Source organism: Panthera onca, chromosome C2, assembly GCF_046562875.1.
Source record: "Panthera onca isolate mPanOnc1 chromosome C2, mPanOnc1 haplotype 2, whole genome shotgun sequence".
In the NCBI taxonomy this organism is placed as follows: Eukaryota; Metazoa; Chordata; class Mammalia; order Carnivora; family Felidae; genus Panthera; species Panthera onca.
The window spans coordinates 15,639,607-15,662,157 of NC_138347.1; the positions used below are offsets into that span (position 1 = coordinate 15,639,607).

The following is a 22,551-nucleotide window of genomic DNA, read 5'->3' on the forward strand; positions in this document are numbered from 1 at the left end:
ACTGCTAAATCATTGCCAAGTAACTAATCCCAAATCCAGAGATCCTACATCAATAACTAAGATTGGAACGTATGTTGCATTTTTCCAGGAGTTACCATGTAACGATCACAGATTCTTTTTTTTTTTTTTTACCTTTTGGGACAGGGCATTTGATTTAAACAGCCAATGTGTGAATATACTCCATGACAAAAATAAATACACCCGCTTGAAACATTTGAACACAGAAGTCCTTCAAACACCGTCACACTCTTTTGGTACTGATCACAGTTTTAGAACTGTCTCCGGATTTCCCCCTCCCTCCCTCCCTGAGCCTGCGCATATCATCTCTAAAGGTGCGACAGGAGCCGACCCAGAGTAAATCCCGATTAAGTGGTCAAACAAGGACTTAGCAACACACACGTTTTCCCCTCACCTCACATTCTTGTTCTCTGGCCGAACAGGGTTCGCTGTCACCTTCGGTATCCGTCTCAGAGTCATCTCCCAGGCTAATCACGCAAGCATACGGGCAAGGTTCCTGCTGGGGTTCGGAAACATACTCATCGTTTCCAATTTCCAAGCTGCTAGAACAGCCCTCGGTACTCAGAGTACTTATAAAAGGGCAGCTGACAGAACTTAACGTTGTAAAAGTCCTCTGACCCGGTTCCGGGCTCTCGCTGATCCTGATACCTAACCAGGGACACTCAGACCGTTTCTGGGAGTAGATCTGTTCTGAACCATCTTTGGCCACCGCAGGTGATAACTGCATCTGGCAAGGAGAGTCCGTGCTGCAAATGTCACTCCAGAAGCCTTTCGCCAGGTGTTCTGCCACTTCCCGTTCCACACTGCTCCGATCGCTGGAGGCAAGGCTACCATCTTCCCTGGGGCCAGAGTCAGACTTCAAATGTAAATCCTGACTTTCACCAAACGTTTTCTCTTCCCGAACATCCGTACCTGACAAAGGCTTTTCTGTTAACACTGCTGTGTTTTGCATTCCAGCAAAACTCACGTCACCGTCACCGTATTGGTCGTAGGTGTGTAAAAGAGACAGAGAATAGAGCCCGTGAGGGGCTGCAGAAGAATTGTGGGGGAAAGGAGTCATTTCTGGCTTTTCTGATGGGCACTGAGAAGCAGGATCTTTCTTCTTGGTTTCTTCATGTTCCATTGCTAATTTACCTTCTTCACATTTTAAAATCACCTGCAGATCTGCACAGTCCTGGATTCCTCCCAGACATTCATTTTCAGGAGTCTCATTTGGCTGGGCAGAAGCATGAACGTCTTTGACACTGGATTCCGCACTACGGACTCTGTCAGTTCCAAATGCTTTCTGGAATTTTCTGTATTTGGGACATAGAGATGGCAAAGCCAGAGCAGCATCCTTTTCTAAGCACATGGATTCACAGGTTTGACTGGCACTGTCCTGGAGAGGAGATGATACTTTTGCATTTCCTTGATACCTATGCAGTTTCCATTGAGGAGTCTGGACATTTTTATTTTCCAAAAATTCCTCCACGTCGTCAATTTCTAAATCCCTCTGGTCCAACAGTGAAAACTTAAGGTCTGCTTTCTGACAGTGTGATGGGATGCATTTTTTTCTTAGGCATTCTTGCTGGTCTGCAGTGGAGTCCAAAAACTTAAATTTGAGAAACTGAAAGCAGGATTCCTCAATATCACGTACACCTAGAAATTCCACACACTTGCACACTTCATCCACATTGTCCTTGCTTAAAATCAGTTTGGCAGTGTAGGCAAACTGAATTAAAGGTTCAAATCCTTTAACTGTCACCTGTTAACATACAAAATAAAAACAAATGCATCACTTGAAAGTGGTCTAGTGGATAAATAAAAGTAGAAGGGGAATAGAGACATGAAGAACTTACTTGTGATCATTATAAAATGGGCATTTTAATTTGGTAAGTAAAATCATCCTTCTAGAAAATGTAACGCTAATTAGGAGTCTGGAAAAGCATGCTTATCACACCTCATTCGTTGGACCTGCACCCTCCACTTCATGGATTTCACGCTTAATGACACATGAATTATGGTCTGACTCACATGAGGTGAAGACATCAAACACTGCCATTATGGGATGTGTTGCTAATTTTTAAAACCAATGCTAACCCATAGTTGGCCCTTATCATTTCATTGGCATTGTGTTATTCGTGCTGACCTCTGCCACAGAACTGACAAGCTGTTGATGCTCCAAACTGTTGATACAACTTCATGGAAGTATGGATGCTGGGATAAGCTAAACTGTAGACTTAGTACCCGTCACAGAGCAGCCCACACCGACCTGCCATAAACAAGCTCTACATACTTTCTCCAAACGCCTCTTAACTTTAAAGGCTCCACGCTCTTCTAGCTGCAGTCACTAACTACCTAAAAGCCAGCTATTCTAGGGGCACCTGGGTGTCTCACTTAAGCGTCCAATCTAGGCTCAGGTCACGATCTCATGGTTCATGAGTTCAAGCCCCACATCAGGCTAGCTGCTGTCAGCGTGGAGCCCACTTCGGATCCTCTGTCCTCCTCTCTCTCTGCTCCTCCCCCGCTGGTTCTCTCTCTCTCAAAATGAATAAACTTAAAAAAAAAAAAAAAAAAAAAAAGCAAACAATTCTAATAAGAGTTCAGTGTAACCAGCACCTCCCGGTCTTGTGAAAGGGCTCTTGGAGTCAGGATATAACAAGGACAGAAATGTTTAGATGCCTGAGCTCTGCAACAGGCTGGAGGGAAAGAGACAGGTAAAAGCAGGCTCTGTAATTGTGAGACCAAATCAATTTTTTTCTACTAATGCACAAACAGTCTCAAGAAAGAAAAAAGGGGAAAGAGAACACTTACGGAGTGTTTTCCTACTTTCCATGAGGCCCTGTCTTATTAAGATGGATGATTTCTAGAACCCTAAACCCACTCAGTTTCTCATCACAGGAAAAGGTCCAAAAGGAGAGAATGAGACACAGCGTGGCCGCTCGGAGCATGACCTCTCCCAATGCCCAACCCATTGGCTGTGCCCTCCCTGCTTTGGTCATTTTCTCAAAAAGTCACATAACAGTGGGTCAAATTATTCAACTGCTCAATAAATATTGTTAACTGACGCCCAAAACTAACAATTCTGTGTATGACATGTCATCATAATTTCTAGGAAAAAAGTTACAGAAATGAGCTCCCCAGGATAAGAAGGGAGACTGTTTTATTTTTAACTTTATCACGTTACCTTTTATAAAGGTAAAGGTAAAAATAAAGTCTACGGAAAGAGATTTAATTAGGTTCAATTCAATGAAAACCAGGGTAGCCTCCAGAAGCATGGACCTCTCTCCCACCTCTTCCGGCAGAGTGATGCTAAGCTCTGCATCGGCCTGGCCGACGATTCTCGAGTGGAAGTAGCTGCTGCATGCCGCCAGCACAGACCGGTGGGCCCGGTAGCGCTGGCCCTCCACGAGGACGGTGACGTCGCACAGCACGTCCTTCTTCCGCTGGTCGTTGAGGCCAAGCAGGACGTTGGTGCTGTGCACCGAAGATTCATAGGCAAACACCGCGTTCTCACTCAGAGACATTCTGCATAACAAATGGGGTCGGGAAGGCCAGTGAAAGCATGCTTCTCGTCGTCATCAAACCTGCAGAAACACATGTAAGACCTCACTTAAATAAAATCTTGTTAAAAATATTTTTTTAAGTTTTTTTTGTTTTGTTTTGTTTTGAGAGAGTGGGGGCAGAGGGCAGAGAGAGAGGGAGAGAGAATCCCAAGCAGGCCCCACATAGTCAGTGCAGAGTCTGAAATGGGGCTCAAACTCGCGAACCGTGAGATCATGACCTGAGCCGAAATCAAGAGTAGGATGCTTAACCGACTGGGCCACCCAGGAGCCCCTAAAAATATTTCTTTTAATGACAGTGTCAAATATAAATTTAAAAAGCCATCGCAAAAATAAAAATGAAAACAAAAGTCTCTAGAGAACCTAGATACATTTATTCAATTTATTGCATTTAAAATAGGTTCTTCACGGCAGTTTTTAGTTAGTTTTTCTAATTTTAGGAAAAAGGGTTCTCAGGATGAGGGAGGGAAGAACTCTTTGAACCAACGATTTCATAGCTCTCTGAAAGTGAGACATTTCACATTGAGAAAACACCTACAACGAGCAAACAGACCGGGTCCAGGAAATTTCTGGGTGGCATCCCAATCCTGTTGTTTTATGATGCCAATGGGCGTGTGTGTGTGTGTAGTTCACCAGAGGTCACCCTTTGGGATGGGACTGACGGGACCAGGCATGTGGCCTTCCACCATTCTCCATGCTCCGTTCCCCAACATTTGACAGCTGGTAGGAGCCTTCAGTGCTTTGTAACAAGGGACACATGGTACATAAGGTAAAGTTCCTCCAACATAAAGAAGAAAATGACTTGAGAAAAAGACAAAATTGTCGAGCCAGATCTTAACAAGTCCTTTTTATATAACAAGTCCTACTTTACAAAATACGGGCAGTAAGTACAACTACATCGTCATTAAGAACATGGTTTACCATACATAGAAACTCTTTTCCCCAAATGTTCAAACATAAGTTATCAAAAATGTATATATATTTAAAATACACACCAACATATAATAACCGCCAAACAATTTTTGATCATGTACACATTACAAGCAAAAAAGGAGAGCCACAACAGACATATGTCTACCTATTTCAGTCATGTACGACTGTTCTTATATACTACATGTTATAAAACACACGGAGACTGAAAGTCAGATTAGAACAGTTCTAGTATTTTCTTCCAGCCACCAGTGGCCAGTGGTGAGTACCCCCAAGGTGTGTGTGTGGACCCCACTATGGCATGACCAGGCTGAGAAGCTCCTCACAGGCATCATCCCTGTCCTTCGCTTTTTGTCCTTCTGAACTCACTCACTGCCTGAGACAACAAGGTCCTCAAAAGTTCAGTGACTGAATAAACGTTATTGTTTCCAGATTCGCTCTACTCCACAAACAAAAACAAAAGGACAAGTGAGAACTACCAAAGGTCAGACACACCAGGCCCAGATCACAGGTGACTTCTGCCTCAGAGACAGGCTGTTCTAGTCACAAACACATGAAATGCCATCTATAAATTCTATTCTACTTATGTGTCTATCTACTTATGTGTGTACTTATGTGTCTCAATTTAGCTAAAATGGGAAGTTCCTCAGAAGTAGTCCATGAAAATGAAATGTCCCATTATGTGGTTAAACTCTACCCAAGGTTACGGATCACAACCTATCATTTACTGATTTGGCATACCACATAAAATCATGGCAACTTCAAAATTACGTACTAGAACTAATTCGACTTTTGGGTTGTGCCCATTTGAAAGAGTAGTATATTCCCTTTAGCAATTGGTCTTAATATTTCAGTTATCAACACAAGGGAATTACTGTTAAGAATAGCAAGAAAGAACTATCAAAGGAACTATGCACTGTGTGTGTGTGTGTGTGTGTGTGTGTGTGTGTGTGTGTTACAGACCATTCCACCTTCTCTGTACAACTTCCCCAGCCAAGCTGGACTCAACAGTTTGCCTCACCACATCCCTGCACCTAAGTCCCCAGCCTCTTTATTCTTTCCTGGCATCTGCCTTGCAAACCCTTAAAACTAGACTAATCTTACTTTTACATCTCGTCATTCTGCCGAACACAGCACAGCCAGACAAAACTGTAAAAACACGTAGGCTGTTGTCACTATAAATTAATGGTGTGCAATTTCAGGGTCTTAGCGTGGCTTATCCATTCTTTTGTGTGCCCCAAGGTTCCGTTGTCCCCAAGAACCTCCCAAGTGGCCACTTCTCTCTTCAGTTAGTGTCTCTCCCAGCAGACAACTATAGCTGGGATACAATCTCAGAACATATTACCCTCCCACCCACCTCCACAGGCTCCCTTCTCCTGCTGAAAACAACCCCTTTACAGTCTGCCCTTGACCTCATACCATCCTTGCCTCTCTGGAATCCAGTCCCTTCTCTTAACACCCTCTCTCACTTAGGTCCAAACTCTGTCTCTATGCTGGCTTCTTCCCATTAGACTTTGTTCATAAATATGTTTAAGTCTCTTGAGAAACTGTCCTAGAAACAGTTAACAGCTAACGGCAAGTATTTGTTACGCTCTCATTCTGCACCAGGCACTGGGCTGAGGTGCTGACACAGTTGACCTCATCTATCCCTCACCACAGCCCTCTGACATGGATGCTCCTGTATCGTCCCAACCGTACAGATGAGGAAACTGAGGCTCAGGGAGAAGTATCTCGACCACGGTCAAAAGACCAATCAGATAAAGAACGGGGATCCATAGCAAGCACCTGACTATTCCATATCTGTCTCCAGTTAGTATCTGCTGAACACACAGTACAGAAAGTCACTGCGGTCCTGTGGGGAGCCAGGCCAGGTATTACTAAAAGACTGTGCGTGAGAATAGGGAAAAGGGCTTTCCCAGAAAGCCAGGAGCAAATGAACTGGACTTGAACTTCAAAAAGAGGACTCTGGACTGTTTAACACTGCAGCCTTGCAACCTAAAGGTTCTCTGGCTCCCAAGGAAACTACGGCAAAAACAGGTTCCATACCTTCACTCTGGAGCTGCCGTCAGCCCACATGGGTGTCTGTGTGACCCTCACTCCTCACCTCAAATTCCACGAAGAATTGATTCTTGGCTTAACCCTCCTGTTTAGGCAGTGTGGGGTGACAGATCACTTCCTAAGTTCACAGCCAGCTTACAGATTGGCCGTGAGATGCGGATTTGGGTGCTAGGCCAACCCCACGCCCCGCCAGCTGCAGCCACGAGAAGCCAGAGAACCAGGAAGTACAACAGCCACTCAGGGGGACCCCTCTAAGAAGGGTCTCACTAGCGTGGACTGGGCACACGCACGCCACGACTGCTCTTGCTCCCACCAGAACCCTGAAACTCACCCTGACACCTCCGTCAGCCCCTCTATCCAATCTCTTACCGAGACCTGGTACCTCTGAACACTGAAACCCGCTTCTCTTCATCTGTGCTGCCATAATGCCAGTCCAAGCCACCACTGGCTCTCGTCTTGACAAATGCCGCCCAGCCTTCTGTAGTAGCTTACAAATGCATGTATGTGCAAATACAGGTATATAAAATAAAAAGCGAAATAAAGTTTCATACTTCAGCATTTTATCCTTACTCGTGCAAAGTACTCTAATTTCTACTCTGTTCTATTAAAAAGAAAAACTCCAGTCGTGATCCACTCAATTTCAAGAACCACTAACGGACCATCATCTCACGTATGGGAAACACATGTCCAGTGGCTAACACACAGAGTCTAAAATCACACACTGTCGGGGTTCAAATCCCAGCTCCGGCATTTACTAGCCATGTGACCTCTGGGCAAGCTGCTCAACCTTGCTGGGTCTTAGTTTCCCCAACTGTAAAACACGTACAGCAGCAGCACTGCACTGGGTTGTCATGAGGTTTACATGGACAGTGAGGGTAAAGGGCTTAGCAGAGTACCTGGCCCATAGTAAACAAATAGTCAAGTACCAACTGCTCTTAGTAATAACAACAACAAAATCTTCATCCCCTCAAGCCCCTCTAGATCCCCTTCAATTTATACTCTCGCACAAAGTGACTTCTTCCTTGCCAAAACTCTACAATGTCTTCCCAGTTTCTTGCAATCAACTGTAAATCCTTAGCCTGTCCTCCAGACCTTACCCTACTAATACAACCTTATCTTAAGCCTTTGTCTCCCTCTTTTGCTGTTCTCCAGCCTCACCCTCCTTCCTTCCAGCATAAGGCACTAAGCTCCTTCCAACCTCAGGGCCTCTGAGCACGCTGTGCCCGCCCCCCGCACTTTTCCTACTCTTTAGCTGGCTAACTCCTCACCTTTTAGGTCTCAGCTTAAATGTCAAAACCTCGTCTGACTTGTTTTCTGCCCTAATTCAAGCACATAACATAACCGTACCTGACTCAATGCAGGAACTTGCTTCTGAATGAATGACTTCATGTATTTACTATAAATCCAAAACCTAGATCATCTACATTTTCCTCCAAACACAGTGCAATCAGCTATACTAGTATATATGAAAACAATGCCACTGAGCCAAGCACTCAGAGAAAAGTCCTTGGTTAGCTTTTCCAGAATCAGGAGGAGCAAAAGGGAGCCTCCACCTCTGGGAGCCGGAAATGTGTCTACAAGACAACTGGCCAGAGAAGAGCAAGGCTTGGCAACTACAAACACAGCCAATACAATGGACTTGTATGCACAGACACCATGACCTTGGTCTCATTAGTATGGGGTACTAGACACAGTTATTCTGAAAATCAATTTTCCTAATTCTGAAAACCATCCAAGTGGTCAGTAATCCATCTGCACCCAATAACATAATGACTAAATCAGGTAAAAGTGGCACACATACTTCTAACATTTGTCAGTGACCTAACATTTCTCAAACCTACGAGGTAAGACATAAACACCCCCCAGGGAACCTTCCAGACCTAAAATTCTGTTAGTTTAACACCAAATTTAGATTCCTATGTTACATCTGAATTTTTCTATATTCTTGGAAATATATGCTATCATTCAAAATAAAGGCTTGCTGACCTTAGCAATTTGCTGATTCATTCAGTAATGCTGATAAAGGATGAACAAGCATTTTAAAGCTTCCTGTACTTCGATTTGGAAATACCTTCTGCTCTCTGCTCAATACATATCATAATTTACATTTTAATACAGTTACCACTGGATGTTTTTGCTTTCAAAACAATAAAGAAAATAAATAAAATGCTATGGCTTTATCACATTTTAAGAACTTTAAGGGTAATTTACTTAAAAAAAAAAAAAAACTTAAAACAAACTTTTAAAAGCCTAAGGAGAACGAATATCTGATCATGGGCCAAGTACAATGCAGTGCTTCCTAACAGAAATACAGAAAGTAACTGTAGGAGGATGAAGTTCCACACGTACAAGAGCTGGAATTTTATTTCCCTTAAGTCTCAGAACTCTGCTGTTTTTTTTTTTTTTTTAATGTTTATTTTTGAGAGAGAGCGAGAGAGCAAGCTAGTGGGGGGGGAGAGAGGGAGACAGAGATTCTGAAGCAGGCTCCGGACTGAGCTGTCAGCACAGAGCCCGACGCAGGGCCTGAACCCATGAACTGTGAGATTATGACCTGAGCCGAAGTCAGATGCTTAACCAACTGAACCACCCAGGTGCCCCTTTAATTATCAACATAGAAGGGCACACAAAATAATCTCACACCAAGGATTCACTTAAAAGAAAAAGACTATTATCCAAACATTCGTGATTTTCACTGAACAACGGTGAATGTCATTTCTACAAGTATACACCTGAGCTACCCAACAGGTTCAATGCCATCAAAACACAAATAAAAGGCAGTCCCTACATTCAAAAACATAACCTACCAATGTTCACAATGAAAATGATGCCTTGGGGCAAAAGAGATGACAATGATCAGTGTAATCAATTGACACAGGGGTGTGAACATTCGTGACGGTATTTACTTGCAGTAAGTCTCCAAACAAAAACTACTTTCCGGTCTCATTTAACCATAATATTCAATTAATGAGAACAATTATTTCCAAAATAGTTCTGTTATATCCAAAATATACCTAACAGAACTATGGGTGTGTGTGGGTGTGTGTGGGTGTGTGTGTGTGTGTGTGTGTGTGTGTGTGTGTGTGTGTGGTTGGGCACAAAGCGATTAGTAACCTTGGACAGTCAATACAGCACAAAGGGCAACTGAGTTGTCCTTTGCATAAAAGCAATACTCTCTCTGTAGCCTGGAAGAATTCCTTAGGACCTCCTCCCCCTGCTCTAGTGGCCATCTGGAATTTCTACCTTTTCCTCCTTACTGCTCTGCCTGCCACCAATCTATCACCCTGTCAATTACCTTTGCCTCACTCAGTTTCAGGTCAGGGTCTTCAAAGGCTCAGAAGACAGGCAAATTCCTCTTGGCCTGCCTTCTTGGCTCCCTCCTAAGCTTCAAACTGTCCTAAGCCAGTTTCTGTTAGAATTTACCCAAGATACCCAGAGTTCGAGTGTTCTTCTGAATCAGGCACACCTTATCTTCTGTTGGTCAAGTGGGTGGCAAAGACCCAACAGTATCGTGTGTGTGCACCTTTAGTTCTCAGTCTTCCCTTTCAGGGCTTTTTTATATACAATATAAAATGTAAACATACATAACTTTACATATAACATTATAACACCTCACCTGCAAGGAAGAGCCAGGAAGAATAAATAACTTGGTGACCAAGATTTGTTATTTTCTTTAGCTTTTGACAGATCTTAAATATCATGCTTGCTTAATCATCATATCTAATCATCACATTTAAAAAAATTTTTTAATGTTTATTTATTTTTTAGAGCGAGCGAGCATGCACAAGCGGGGCAGGGGCAGAGACAGATGGGGATGGAGGATCTGTGCTGTCAGTGCAGAGCCCAATGCAGGGCTTGAACTCGTGAACCATGAGATCATGACTTGAGCTAAAGTTGGACGTTTAACTGACCGAGCCACTCAAGTGCCCCAATCACATTTTCTAAATCCATTTCCCTCAGCCTTATGAAAAACTCCTAAGTATGACTAGATAAGGTACATGAATAAATATATATCGAGAAAAAAAAGCTGAATGAAAGCAGAAAAAACAAAAATTTGAATTAAGTAGGAGACCTTACAGCAGCACCAAAAACAAGGACACTGTTTTGTAAAGGACTTGTACAGTGACACATGGGAAAATGACCTGGAAATCTATGTTAAAACTATGTAACTGAAGATGCCACATTCTTTTTTTAAATGAGGTGTGGGGAATGGAGAAGGTGAGTGAATCACAACAATTTTTGCAGTTCATGGTTCACTCCCTGTTTCCATACAGGGAAAGTTGGACTTTTTTACTTTTCCTGACATCAAAAATTATCCATTTAATCATGGATATTTTATTTACTTGGTCTAATTCCATATCTGAAAAGATGAAGCCAAAGTTGTACATAGAAGGGAGAAGTCTGAATGGTTAGAGAAGTCTGAAGAAGGTCCTTACAGATTCACCAACTAAGAGGTCAGAAACAAAAGGTTTTTTACTTCCCAAGTCAGTAAATCCAACTTTGATAATTCCGGGTAATAAGTTTAAGACAGCTTGGAAGGGAGGAGCACCTGGGTGGCTCACTTAAGGTCAACTCTTGATTTCAGCTCAGGTCATAACTCACAGTTGCTGGGATCCAGGATCAAGACCCATGGAGCCTGCTTAGGATTCTCTCTCTCCCTCTCTCTCTGCCCGCCCCCTGCTCAGGCTCTCTCTTTCTCTCTCTCAAAATAAGTAAAAAACATTAAAAAAAAAATCTTTAAAAAAGATAGCTTGGAAGGGAATAAAGGAGGGAAAAAAAAGAAGGAACACAAGAAACCCGAGCTCCAGAACCAAAACAAGAATAACGGATTCCATGATTATACCTTCTTACTGAATTGAAGAAACAATGAAGTCTTTTATTTGCTTACCATATTTGGCAGCTACCTGATCCTTAATAGGATTGTTATAACTCACTTGAACTAGATGTTATGAAAATACGAACTAGAAACTAGAATTGGTCCACACTAATAAAGCTAGTTTACTGAGTATGTATTTTTTATCATGCACTTGTCACGAATTTATATATCAACACTGAGGTATGATTTACATAGAACTGCACTGAAGAGTACAATTCAATGAGTTCTAACACTTATATATGTGCATGAAACCACCACTACAATCAAGATAAAGAAATTAAAAAAAAAAAAAGATATAGAAATTTCATCACTCAAATTCCACATGCCAGGGCACCTGGGTGACTCAATTAGTTAAGCGTCCAACTTTGGTTCAGGTGATGATCTCACGGTTTATGAGTTCCAGCCCAGCATCGGGCTCACTGGTGTCAGCACAGAGCCCGCTTCCCACCCTCTGTCCACCTTGCTCTCCGCCCCTCACACACACACTCGCTCACCCACTCTCAAAAATAAACACTTAAAAAAAAAATTTCCACATGCCCCTTTGAGGTCTCTCCTACCCTTTTCCCCTGGCTCCAGGTAACCAATGATTTGTTTTATGTCAATGTAGATTACCATGCATTTTGTATGATTTTTTATATAAATGGAATCATACATTATGTCCTCTGGTTTCCAGTTTCTTTCATTCAGCTGAATGACAATCACATTGCATACGTAAGATGTTTCTCTATTGCCAAATAATATTCCATTGCATGGCTATATCACTTTATCCATTTAACTAACAAAGATAGACACAACTTCCAGGTTGGGATCATTGTAGTAAAGCTTCTGTGAACATCCATATGGACATATACTTCATTTCTCTTGGGTAAACCAATACGAAGCGGAAGAACTGAGTGACATGGTAGGTTTATGTTTAACTTCTTAGAAATTGCTAAACAGTTTTCCAAAGCAATTGTATCATTTTATATTGCTACCAGCAGTGTATAACAATTCCAGTTGGTCCACATTCTCAGCAATTCTTGGTAATGCCAGTCTTTTTTAATCTTAGTTATCCTAATAAATGTACAGGAGTATCTCACTGTGGTTTTAATTTGCATTTCCTGATGGCTACTGATGCTGAGCATCTTTTTATGTGCTTTATTGGCCATTTGTAGATCTTCTTTTGTGAAAGATCTGTTCAATTTTTCTGCTCATGTTTAACTGAGCTGTTTTCTTATCATTGAGCTGTAAAAGCCAGAATTTTGATTAGGACCGCAGTGAATCCATATACCAATTTGGAGAGAACCAATATATAAATTGAGTTTTCTCATGTACAAACATGACAAGTCTCCCCGCTTACTTAAGTCTTCTTTCAGCACTGTTCTGATGTTTTTAATTTTTATTTTTGAGAGAGAGAGAGAGAATGAATGGGGGAATGACAGAGAGAAAGGGAGACACAGAATCCGAAGCAGGCTCCGGGCTCCAAGCTGTCAACACAGAGCCCGACGTGGGGCTTGAACTCACAGACGGCGAGATCATGACCTGAGCCGAAGTCGGATGCTCAACTGACTGAGCCACCCAGGTGCCCCTTAACGGTAGGGTTTCTAAGATGAGCAACTGATGGGCAGAAAAGGAGGTGCAGAAGTTACCCTCCCAGTTAACTTAGGGCTCCTACAAGAAACTAAGAGAGGAAAATAAGCAAAGAGTGAAAATACCCCAAAATGCCCCCAAAGAGTGAAATTCCCAAACTCACTCAGCCTCCTTCAAGGGAAGCCCTCACTCCTATACTACTTTGGAAGTATTCACCCAGGACATCCAGAGATCCCCCAATCAGGGGCAGAGGGCAGTTATCAGAGAGCACACCTCAAACCGAAAGACTGTCGGAACCGCACAAGCACAGCACCCAGCTGCTCCAGAGACCACCAGGGTGGGCAGCACAGATCAGCAGCTGATAGCATGACCACAACTCGGCCAGCCAAGCAAGGTCCTTTACACCTCCGACACGCCCTCTGTTTTGGGGTAAAGTGGGGACGAGAATAGTACTTTCTGTTGAGAGGATCAAACGAAAGTATATATACCATAATAATTTTAATTGTATACAATAATATAATATTATACTAATTATAATAATATTAAACCGTTTTCACGACAGTGCCTGGCACATAATGAGTGCTCAGTAATTGTTAGCATTACCTGAATTTGACGCTAGAAGTGTTTTTTGAGGGGCACAAGGCCACACTGAAACTCTAGTCAAAGAAGTACAAGAGCACACTCCTCAGTTTTCAGGTGCCCAACACTGACACGGGCATAATAATATGGACACTGGTCATTGGTCTTCAACTTTCAGAATGGACAGATAACAGAAGGCTTAACTACAGTTCTAAAATGGAATGCAGACATTATCAATCTTGACAAAATGCAAGTAAAATTGACACGCTAGGAGATGGAATCAGAACTGAAAGGAAAGCTAGTATTTCCATGAAATTTATAATGTGGAGTCAAAAGATACTTAAAAAAAAAAATAGTTCCTTAGTGAGACCAAATTAAAACAAATTTTGGGGTTGGAGAGGTGACCAAGAACAGAAATAAAGAGATTATAAATATAAGTGGGATGATGGTGGGAACAACAAAATCAACGTCCATGGTAAAAGGAAGTCAACAGATATTGTCTTAGGTTCATAAACTCAGGTATAACCATCAAAGAGATATAGTGGTAACCAACAGAAAAAGTAAACTGCAGAAATGAGTAAAGATGAATATTATCTATGAAGCAAAATTAGAGGTAGGATGATGCACAACAGATGGGGTTGCTTTATGATATATCTTTCTGTATTTTTTAAAGCAAAAACATGTACTAGACTAAAAACATAAACATAAATTAAAAGATATTTAAATAGTAAACAAAAATATTAAAGTTTAGTTAAGTATAAATTGTTGATAACTTTTGTGAGTCTTAAATATTTTGAAGATTCTCCAAATAAAAAAGAAATTTGATAAAGAGAAAAAAACAACCTTTAACATCTTACATTATTTTGACAAAACCAGGAACGGGGAGGGTAAAGAAATATAGTTAAGATTTCTTTATTCCCAATATAACACTTGGAACAATGTTATACATACTGTTTAATATTTTATATTGAAAGCGATACTACTCCAAATAGATTCTTTAAAAAAAGTGAGGGTATCTTCTAAAGAAAGAAGTTGTTGAACTGCCAAACCACTAGGGCATTGGTTCTCTGCCTTACAAAATCTGATGAAATCTATTGTATTTAACCAAGAAAACCACTCACATCATAAAATTTTGCATTTGCTTTTGGTAGAATTAATTCAACCACGAGGTGATGCTTTCAGAAGACCAGTAAAATTGACAAACTTCTGCAAAATCTCACCAAGAAAACATGAATACGTAGCATTCCCATTTTCACACAAAACAATACTGTAATGGCTCTTCTCCCCATACCCTGCATCTACAAAATTCTCTGCTCCCCTTTATAACAGAACTCCCAAAAAGAGCCATTTATATCCATACCATCTTCAGTCCCTTCTCTTCCCGAATTCACTTGAGCCCACTAAAACCAGGCCTTTCCTCCTCCACTCCATGGAAACCACTTTGTGAGGATCAATGACCTCCACGCTGCTAAATGGCAGATTTTCAGTCTCCTTCTACAGCTTCTCATCAACATTCAACAGGTTGACCATTCTCTCCCTGAAATCCTTTCATCACTTGGTATCCAGGATACCACAATCCTGATTTCCCACCTCACTGGCAGCCACTTGTCAATTTTCTTTGGTGGATCAACCTCCTCTTCCAAGTCTCTAAATGCTGGACGGTCCAGGAATTCGTCTTCGGGTCTCTCCTCTTCTTTGCACACGTTCCCTAGGTGAACTCATGCAAACTCATGAACTCATGCAAACTCAAGGCAAGGATAGGATCACTCATGGACTTACTGTACACTCTCAACATTATATTTGGTCTAATTCTGACAGCTCTCTTGAACTTCATATTCATGTACTCCACTGCATATTCAAATTACTAATTATATGTCTAACAGGCATCTCACATTTAAACGTCCGGAAGAAACCTTGGTTCCCCCACCTCTAGTTAGGATATATCAAAATATTAACAACGGTTACATCTAGGTAATTGTTGTTTGTTTCTGCATTGAAATTCTGAACCATAAATACATTTTATTTTATAATCAGAAAAATGTTAAAACAGACAACTATAAACAAAACAATGTGCTTTCATTAAAAATGCAGTTGACGTTTATTGCAATTGCCTTGAAGGCACCCAAGGAGTCCATTTCCAAGAATGTCAAGTACTTTTCCCCCTTTATAATATCATCAGTGGTACTGGCTTATCACTATGTGTGAAATTTATGGGCAACTCTCAAACACGGTAGCCTCCACGGATATCTTCATAGTAATCGCGAAAGGAGAAATGAAACTGTGTAAGACTCTAAAAATGATGGTTTAATGGGGAAAAAGAGAACTCTGTTACAGGAACGTAAGGGGGGAGGATCCATCAAGTCAGGTCTAACCATCCGAACAAGGGCAAGCGTGCATCCATTTGACTTAAGTAGGTAGCTCCTGATCTATTTCATCTTGCAAAGGCTTTTAAAAAGGTTAAAGAGCGAAACAAACACACAGAATTATGAAATGCAAGAGAAAATCCAGTTTAGGTTATTTCATCAACTACCAGCAGGATAACATTGGAAAGAACAGAAGCACTGAGACACAATTAGAGCTTAGCCAGTATTACGAAGTAGGTGATCTGTGAGGTACTGGACTTTACGCTCCAGGTTTCCCACGAGAAAAACAACGCTGCTTTACTCTAAGGGACAACTGGGTGGCTCACTCAGTTAATCGTCCAACTCTTGATTTAGGCTCAGGTCACGATCTCAGGGTTCATGAGTTCAAGCCCCATGTCGGGCTCTGTGCTGACAGCGTGGAGCCTACTTGGGATTCTCTCTCTCCCTCTCTCTGCCCCTCTCCTGCTCTCTAGCTCTCAAAATAACTAAGCATGAGAAAACATTAAAACTGGACAAGTACGCCCAAGATAATTGCTGGTTTCACAGAATTAAAGAATTTCTAATTAAAGGAGCACATCCATCCAGTATGACCCACTTCCCACTTGTTACAGATGTGGAAACTGAAATCCTGCGAGGATAACTTAAAGGTTGAAGAGGTCCTCTGCCCCCAGATCCAAATAATACATTTCAATTCACATGCATGACCTTAAGTGGCAGGTGTGCACAGGTTTGTTTTTTTTTTTTTTTTTGGGGGGGGGGGGGCAGGTGAAAGTGAAGAGGCATGGAAGAATAAGGAACAGAGAGAAATGCCTCAAGTATCCTATGTGAGATGAGAACAATGTTAGAGTAAAAGGGCATTCAAGGAAGAGCAAACTTCCCTTTATTACTCAACATTTGGTTCATTAATATCTGATTAACACTTCTTGGATTACATAAACAATCTCATGTCATTAAAAGGGATCTGACATTAAACTATGTTGAACTTAAGTCAAAGTCTATACTTATACTCAACTATGTATGGACAATTCAAGGACAGAATGCTAGGAGATATTTCACTCAAAGTTATTTTTTTTATTATTATTTTTTTAATATGAAATTTATTGTCAAATTGGTTTCCATACAACACCCAGTGCTCATCCCAACAGGTGCCCTCCCCAATGCCCATCACCCACTTTCCCCTCCTTCCCACCCCTCCATCAACCCCCAGTTTATTCTCAGTTTTTAAGAGTCTCTTATGGTTTGGCTCCCTCCCTCTCTTTTTTATTTTTTTCCCCTTCCCCTCCCCCATGGTCTTCTATTAAGTTTCTCAGGATCCACATAAGAGTGAAAATATGGTATCTTTCTCTGTATGACTTACTTCACTTAGCACAACACTCTCCAGTTCCATCCACGTTGCTACAAAAGGCCAGATTTCATTTTTCATTGCCAAGTAGTATTCCACTGTGTATATAAACCACAATTTCTTTATCCATTCATCAGTTGATGGACATTTAGGCTCTTTCCATAATTTGGCTATTGTTGAAAGGGCTGCTATAAACATTGGGGTACAAGTGCCCCTATGCATCAGCACTCCTGTATCCCTTGGGTAAATTCCTAGCAGTGCTATTGCTGGGTCATAGGGTAGATCTATTTTTAATTTTTTGAGGAACCTCCACAGTTTTCCAGAGTGGCTGCACCAGTCTGCATTCCCACCAACAGTGCAAGAGGGTTCCCGTTTCTCCACATCCTCTCCAGCATCTATAGTCTCCAGATTTGTTCATTTTAAACACTCTGACTGGCGTGAGGTGATATCTCAGTGTGGTTTTGATTTGTATTTCTCTGATGAGGAGTGACATTGAGCATCTTCTCATGTGCCTGTTGGCCATCTGGATGTCTTCTTTGGAGAGTTATTTTCAATACAAAGTATTAAGTGTCCATGTCCTACATTTAAATGAAGTATTATAGATTCTTTATATGTCATTTTGTTTTCCAACTATAAAAAGTATAACCATGATCCAAATTATTTACTTCTGATTGCCTAGAGAAAGTGAAAGTCCTAAAACTAGATCAAGGTCAGATTGACTCTAGGTCTAAGAGTTAATACATATAGTATGCAAAGTAACTGGAAGGAAAAAAAGACAACCAAAAAAGTGCCTTCAAATTCCCAACCCTTCCTTAAACATCATCTTGCTGCAACTCATAATAAATCTGATAAAAAAAAAAAAAAAGGAAAGAAAACAAAAGAGAAAAAAAAATTAAGAGTAAAAACGTCAAGGAATACCTTTAAATAAGGAAGCAATTATATAGCAGCAAGTAGAATATTGCATGAATCACAGATCTGAAATTTTTTTAAGTATTAAATCAAAATGCTTTATTTAAAAATAACCTAATCCAGCAATCCCTGATAGCCACCATAGTGCTACAGCAGCTCAATACACATAGCTAAAACTAAAATGTTTAAATCCCTTTCTTGTTATTTATTAAGTTAACTTGGCAGTCAACATTACCATCTCTAAATGGGGATTTCCAAGCTACAGACTTTCCACCTAAGCCCACATAGCTACTTTCCCAAATATATTTATTACAAGATTTTGTCAAATAAGTAAATATGAGGTCTGTTAAAAAAGAAAAAAGTTGAAACATTTCTTAGTGCAAATATTATTTAAGGAACATGGAGTAGACAAATACTATTGCTTTTTACCTGAGTCAAAAGTTCTTTTGGCAGTATAGTCTTTCTAAATTCTTTTTTTTTTTTTTTAATTTTTTTCTAATGTTTATTTTTGAGAGACAGAGTGCAAGCGAGGGAGGGATAGAGAAAGAGGGAGACACAGAAACCAAAGCAGGTTCCGGGCTCTGAGCTGTCAGCAGAGAGCCCGACGTGGGGCTTGAAGCCACGAGGCATGAGATCATGACCTGAGCCGAAGTCAGGCACTTAACCACTGAGCCACCCAGGTGCCCCTAGTCTTTCTAAATTCTATCCAAAAAAGTAATACCATTTTGAAAACCTACCCTAACCGTCTATCACAGCCTCTTAGTTATTATCAAATGGGAAAAATTATTAGCAATGAACTGCTATTTTGTGAATTTACAACACTGTTTGTGTTTATATTATTTGTCTGCCTTTCACATAGCATACACAGCACCAAAACCTGGGATTGAAAAAAAGCAACAAGAATGATAAGAATAAAAATCGTTTAACATATCAAAATGCTCTACAAAGTTTGGGAGGCTAGACACTTACTGCATAAACTTAAAGTGGCATTATTCTGGAAGTCCAAAAGACCACTTTTTCTCCTAGTAGGGGAATGTGTGTGTAGAGAGGATGTGATGCTCCTGTCTGTATGTGTAATTTAAGAGGTTGGGTTCCAAACAATCCTGCCCATCCAAGTCAGTGAATCAACCATTCTATTCAAGCCAGGCTAGCCTTCCCGCTCGGGAGAGCCACAGACATTTGCAGGTGGGTATGCCCTGCAGATTAAGACAGGGAATCTCCTGGTATAGACACAATCAGAAGCTACAAAACATAAGAAATGGCAGAGAACTTTAGAAGCGTTGAATACTGAAACAGTCCTCCCATTGGTCATTTTTTCGGTAAAATGGGCATTTTCAATTTTTTAATATTTTTAAATAAAACATTTACATAATCTGACCGTAAAAGCAAGACCTGATCATGTTAGGAAATAGAAGGTAAAGGGGGAAAAAGTCACCTAAAATTCCAAACCCAAAAAAACCCATATTTTCACTTTCTAGTCAGAAGGGTGGGTCTCTATACAGTGGTGGTGTAAGTAGCAGGCTAGGATGACACTGTTGACCACCCCCTACTTTTCTAACCAAACTCTGATTGTGCTCACAAACCTACTCTCTACCTGAGGTCTTGTGTTTCTGGGGAAGCGGATCTCAGTCCCAAATGAAGACGAATGACCATACATTTAAGCTAATCACAATGGTCTCATTGCCCTTGACACTGACTCATTTAGGTAAGGGCTTATGCAAAATGCTGGCCCATGAACAGAGAGGAGAGGGTCAGGACAGCATCTATTACGGAAGTTTGGGGACAGATTTTACTTAATAAGAGACATGCCAGGAAAAAAAAAAAAAAAATAGTCCTCTCCCAAGGAACTTAGTCACTGACTCATGACACGTGAACTTGTGGCAGCCATCTTGCAACAGTAAGAGGAACTAGCTAAGCACAGAAGAATGACAGATCCAACCTTTTCCCACTGACCTTATTTTTAAATACATACATACACAAACACACACTCTTCCTGATCCAACTTCCCCCTACTAAAATCCCTCTTCTCTACTCTTCTTCAGTGCTAAGCTTCTCAAAAGAGAGGTCGAAACAAGCTGTTTCCTCTGCTTGACCATGCATTCATCAATGACATTCCTAAGACTTTCCTGATTTCTTAAAACTTAGGTTTCCCACATTCTATGGTTCCAAGGCACATTTTACACGTTGCTATTACAGCAATTAATACATACTATAGTAATGGCTTGTTTCTCTATTAGACAGTAACTTCTGAAATGTTTTGTATTCCCAATGTCTACAGAAGTTCCTGGCATACAAAGGCATAAATACTTGCTTCATAAATCAAACGTAAACCCAAAACCTAATACAAAAGCATACCACAAACGTTGAAATGAATTTACCAACCCTACCATTTACACACACCAAAAGCTGAATATGTGTTTGTGTTTAAGTTTGGGGAGAGGAGCAGCAGGCACAAGAAGATAAGAGACCAGAGCGCCTTGAAACTCAAAAACACAATTATTCTTTACTCTCCAGAGACCAGATAGCTGTTCACCGTTAACTCAGCAGAGGGGCAGGGCAAGGGTCTGGGAAGCAAGGGCAGGGAAGCTGGTCTCAGGGTCCCTCTGCCACGGGTGAGCACTGCTACCTACCCATTCCCGAGAGGAAAAGGTGTTCCGGCCCTCCCGGGCTAGGGAAACAGACAACAAACCAGGCCGATGACAACAGGCACGCCAGGAGAGGCAAAACACGGGTTTTAAAACCCCAAAGAACTATATCCAGAGTTTGAACAGTGCTTACGACACTCCTTTACCACAAAGAGACAATGAAGCAGGCCAAGGTATAGGAGCTACAGACAGCCTTATCTATCATCTCCTTTGATTCCCCTGGATAACAGCTGGGATTAAAGGCAGGTGACACTACTCAGCTGGGCAAAATGCTTTTCTACTTCAAAAGTCTACTAATGTGGGGAAAATGATTAAAAGAGCCAATGGGTTTTTTTTCCTCTCCTTCTAATTAAGTGATAAATCCTATCTAGAGGACAATTCTGAGCCACGATGGGAATAAAACAGAGTAAATAAGAAAATGTTACATTCTTTGAAAATAAAAAGTGTCTTGGGCCAAGATTTGATAACCACTTTACATGTTTAATAAATTGTATTTAAGTGCAAAACACACACTAATGAAATTACTGATCTTACTAAAATTACTGATCTTACTTACTCCAAAATGACAACCTAATAATTACAACCTCATAAATTTATTCAAAGACTAATAAATCTTTTATAGATATATTTTACAACAAACTCTCTAATGGATAGTTTTCTTCACTGATTTAGCAGACTTCCAAGAGGTGCTGGTGCACTTTAAGGAAGGAATAAGGCATTAGGAATATGAAGACACCAGCAACAGGAAGCTGAGTGGGTGCATATCTCCATTTCTTCGGCGGGACCCTAAGAGTTGACCTCCTTAAGCCAAAATATTTCCCCTTGGAATCCTGGAGGCAGACAAGTCAGTAAAAAGATCAACAGAAAAAAACGGTAGGAGAGAGGAACAAGACAGTTCCCTCACCACACTATTTTGTTCGTTACCATGCAGGTAGGATATTGTCAACTTCCAGGCTACAAAGGAATCGAAAATGGACTCCATATATAAAAGCACTTTTTAGTGTAATTCCGCTTTAATGGGGAATGGAGAAATGGAGTATACATCTGTCTGCTATGACTCTGAGCCAATCTAAGAAAGAAAAAAAAAAAAAGTGGAAATGACTTTATTGGATAGAAGCTGGGAATAATACCTTTATTACAAAAATATTCTTTTGAATGAGTTTCCTAAGGCATTAAGAAAACCATTTCAATTTATTTTTAAAAGAACATGATTTACACACAGCTTCAACTGCATCAAGGTAACATTTTCTAAATTGTGCCAGCACTGAGAGAGGAACCAGCGTCCGCCCAACTTCACGGCATGCCCACTGTGCTCCTACAACAGTCATTAACAACCAAGATCCTGGCAACTACTATTTCTTCCTTATGTTCGTTTGGGGCAATTTTTATTATCCTATTAATATTCTCTAACCTGTTCCTTATCCTAAACACAACAAAAGATCTGTTCTAGAGGACTTAGGATATTAAAGGAAAGTGTTAGATATATGAGCAGTCTAACATCTAGATAATCCAAATTATATTTTTACACAGTTCAATTCTAAATCAATTAAGGGTAAAAAAAAAATCACAAGACAAATATTCTATCTCAGGAGATAAACTAAAAGAATGACTTAAATCCAACTGCCTCCTCAATACTCATACCAATTATGAAAACGGAACGCAGAATTTTAAATGATCAAAAGAGCTTCAACTTGGTACACATTTAACGTAACTTAAGAGGTAC

The 22,551-nt window shown here is 40.8% G+C and overlaps 1 protein-coding gene across 5 annotated transcripts in view; it reads right to left on the reverse strand.

Annotated features, from left to right (window-relative positions):
• The window catches only part of BACH1 (BTB domain and CNC homolog 1), a 44,293-nt gene that overhangs the window by 16,405 nt on the left and 5,337 nt on the right, over positions 1-22,551 (reverse strand). For all 5 annotated transcript variants that reach the window (XM_060640359.2, XM_060640361.2, XM_060640360.2 and 2 more), the window contains 2 exons: positions 3,291-3,584; positions 413-1,762 (listed from right to left, as the gene is read on the reverse strand). In XM_060640359.2, the coding sequence (XP_060496342.2) occupies positions 413-1,762; positions 3,291-3,524 (1,584 nt within the window). In that variant the 5' untranslated portion in view covers positions 3,525-3,584. The remainder of the gene's footprint in view (positions 1-412; positions 1,763-3,290; positions 3,585-22,551) is intronic.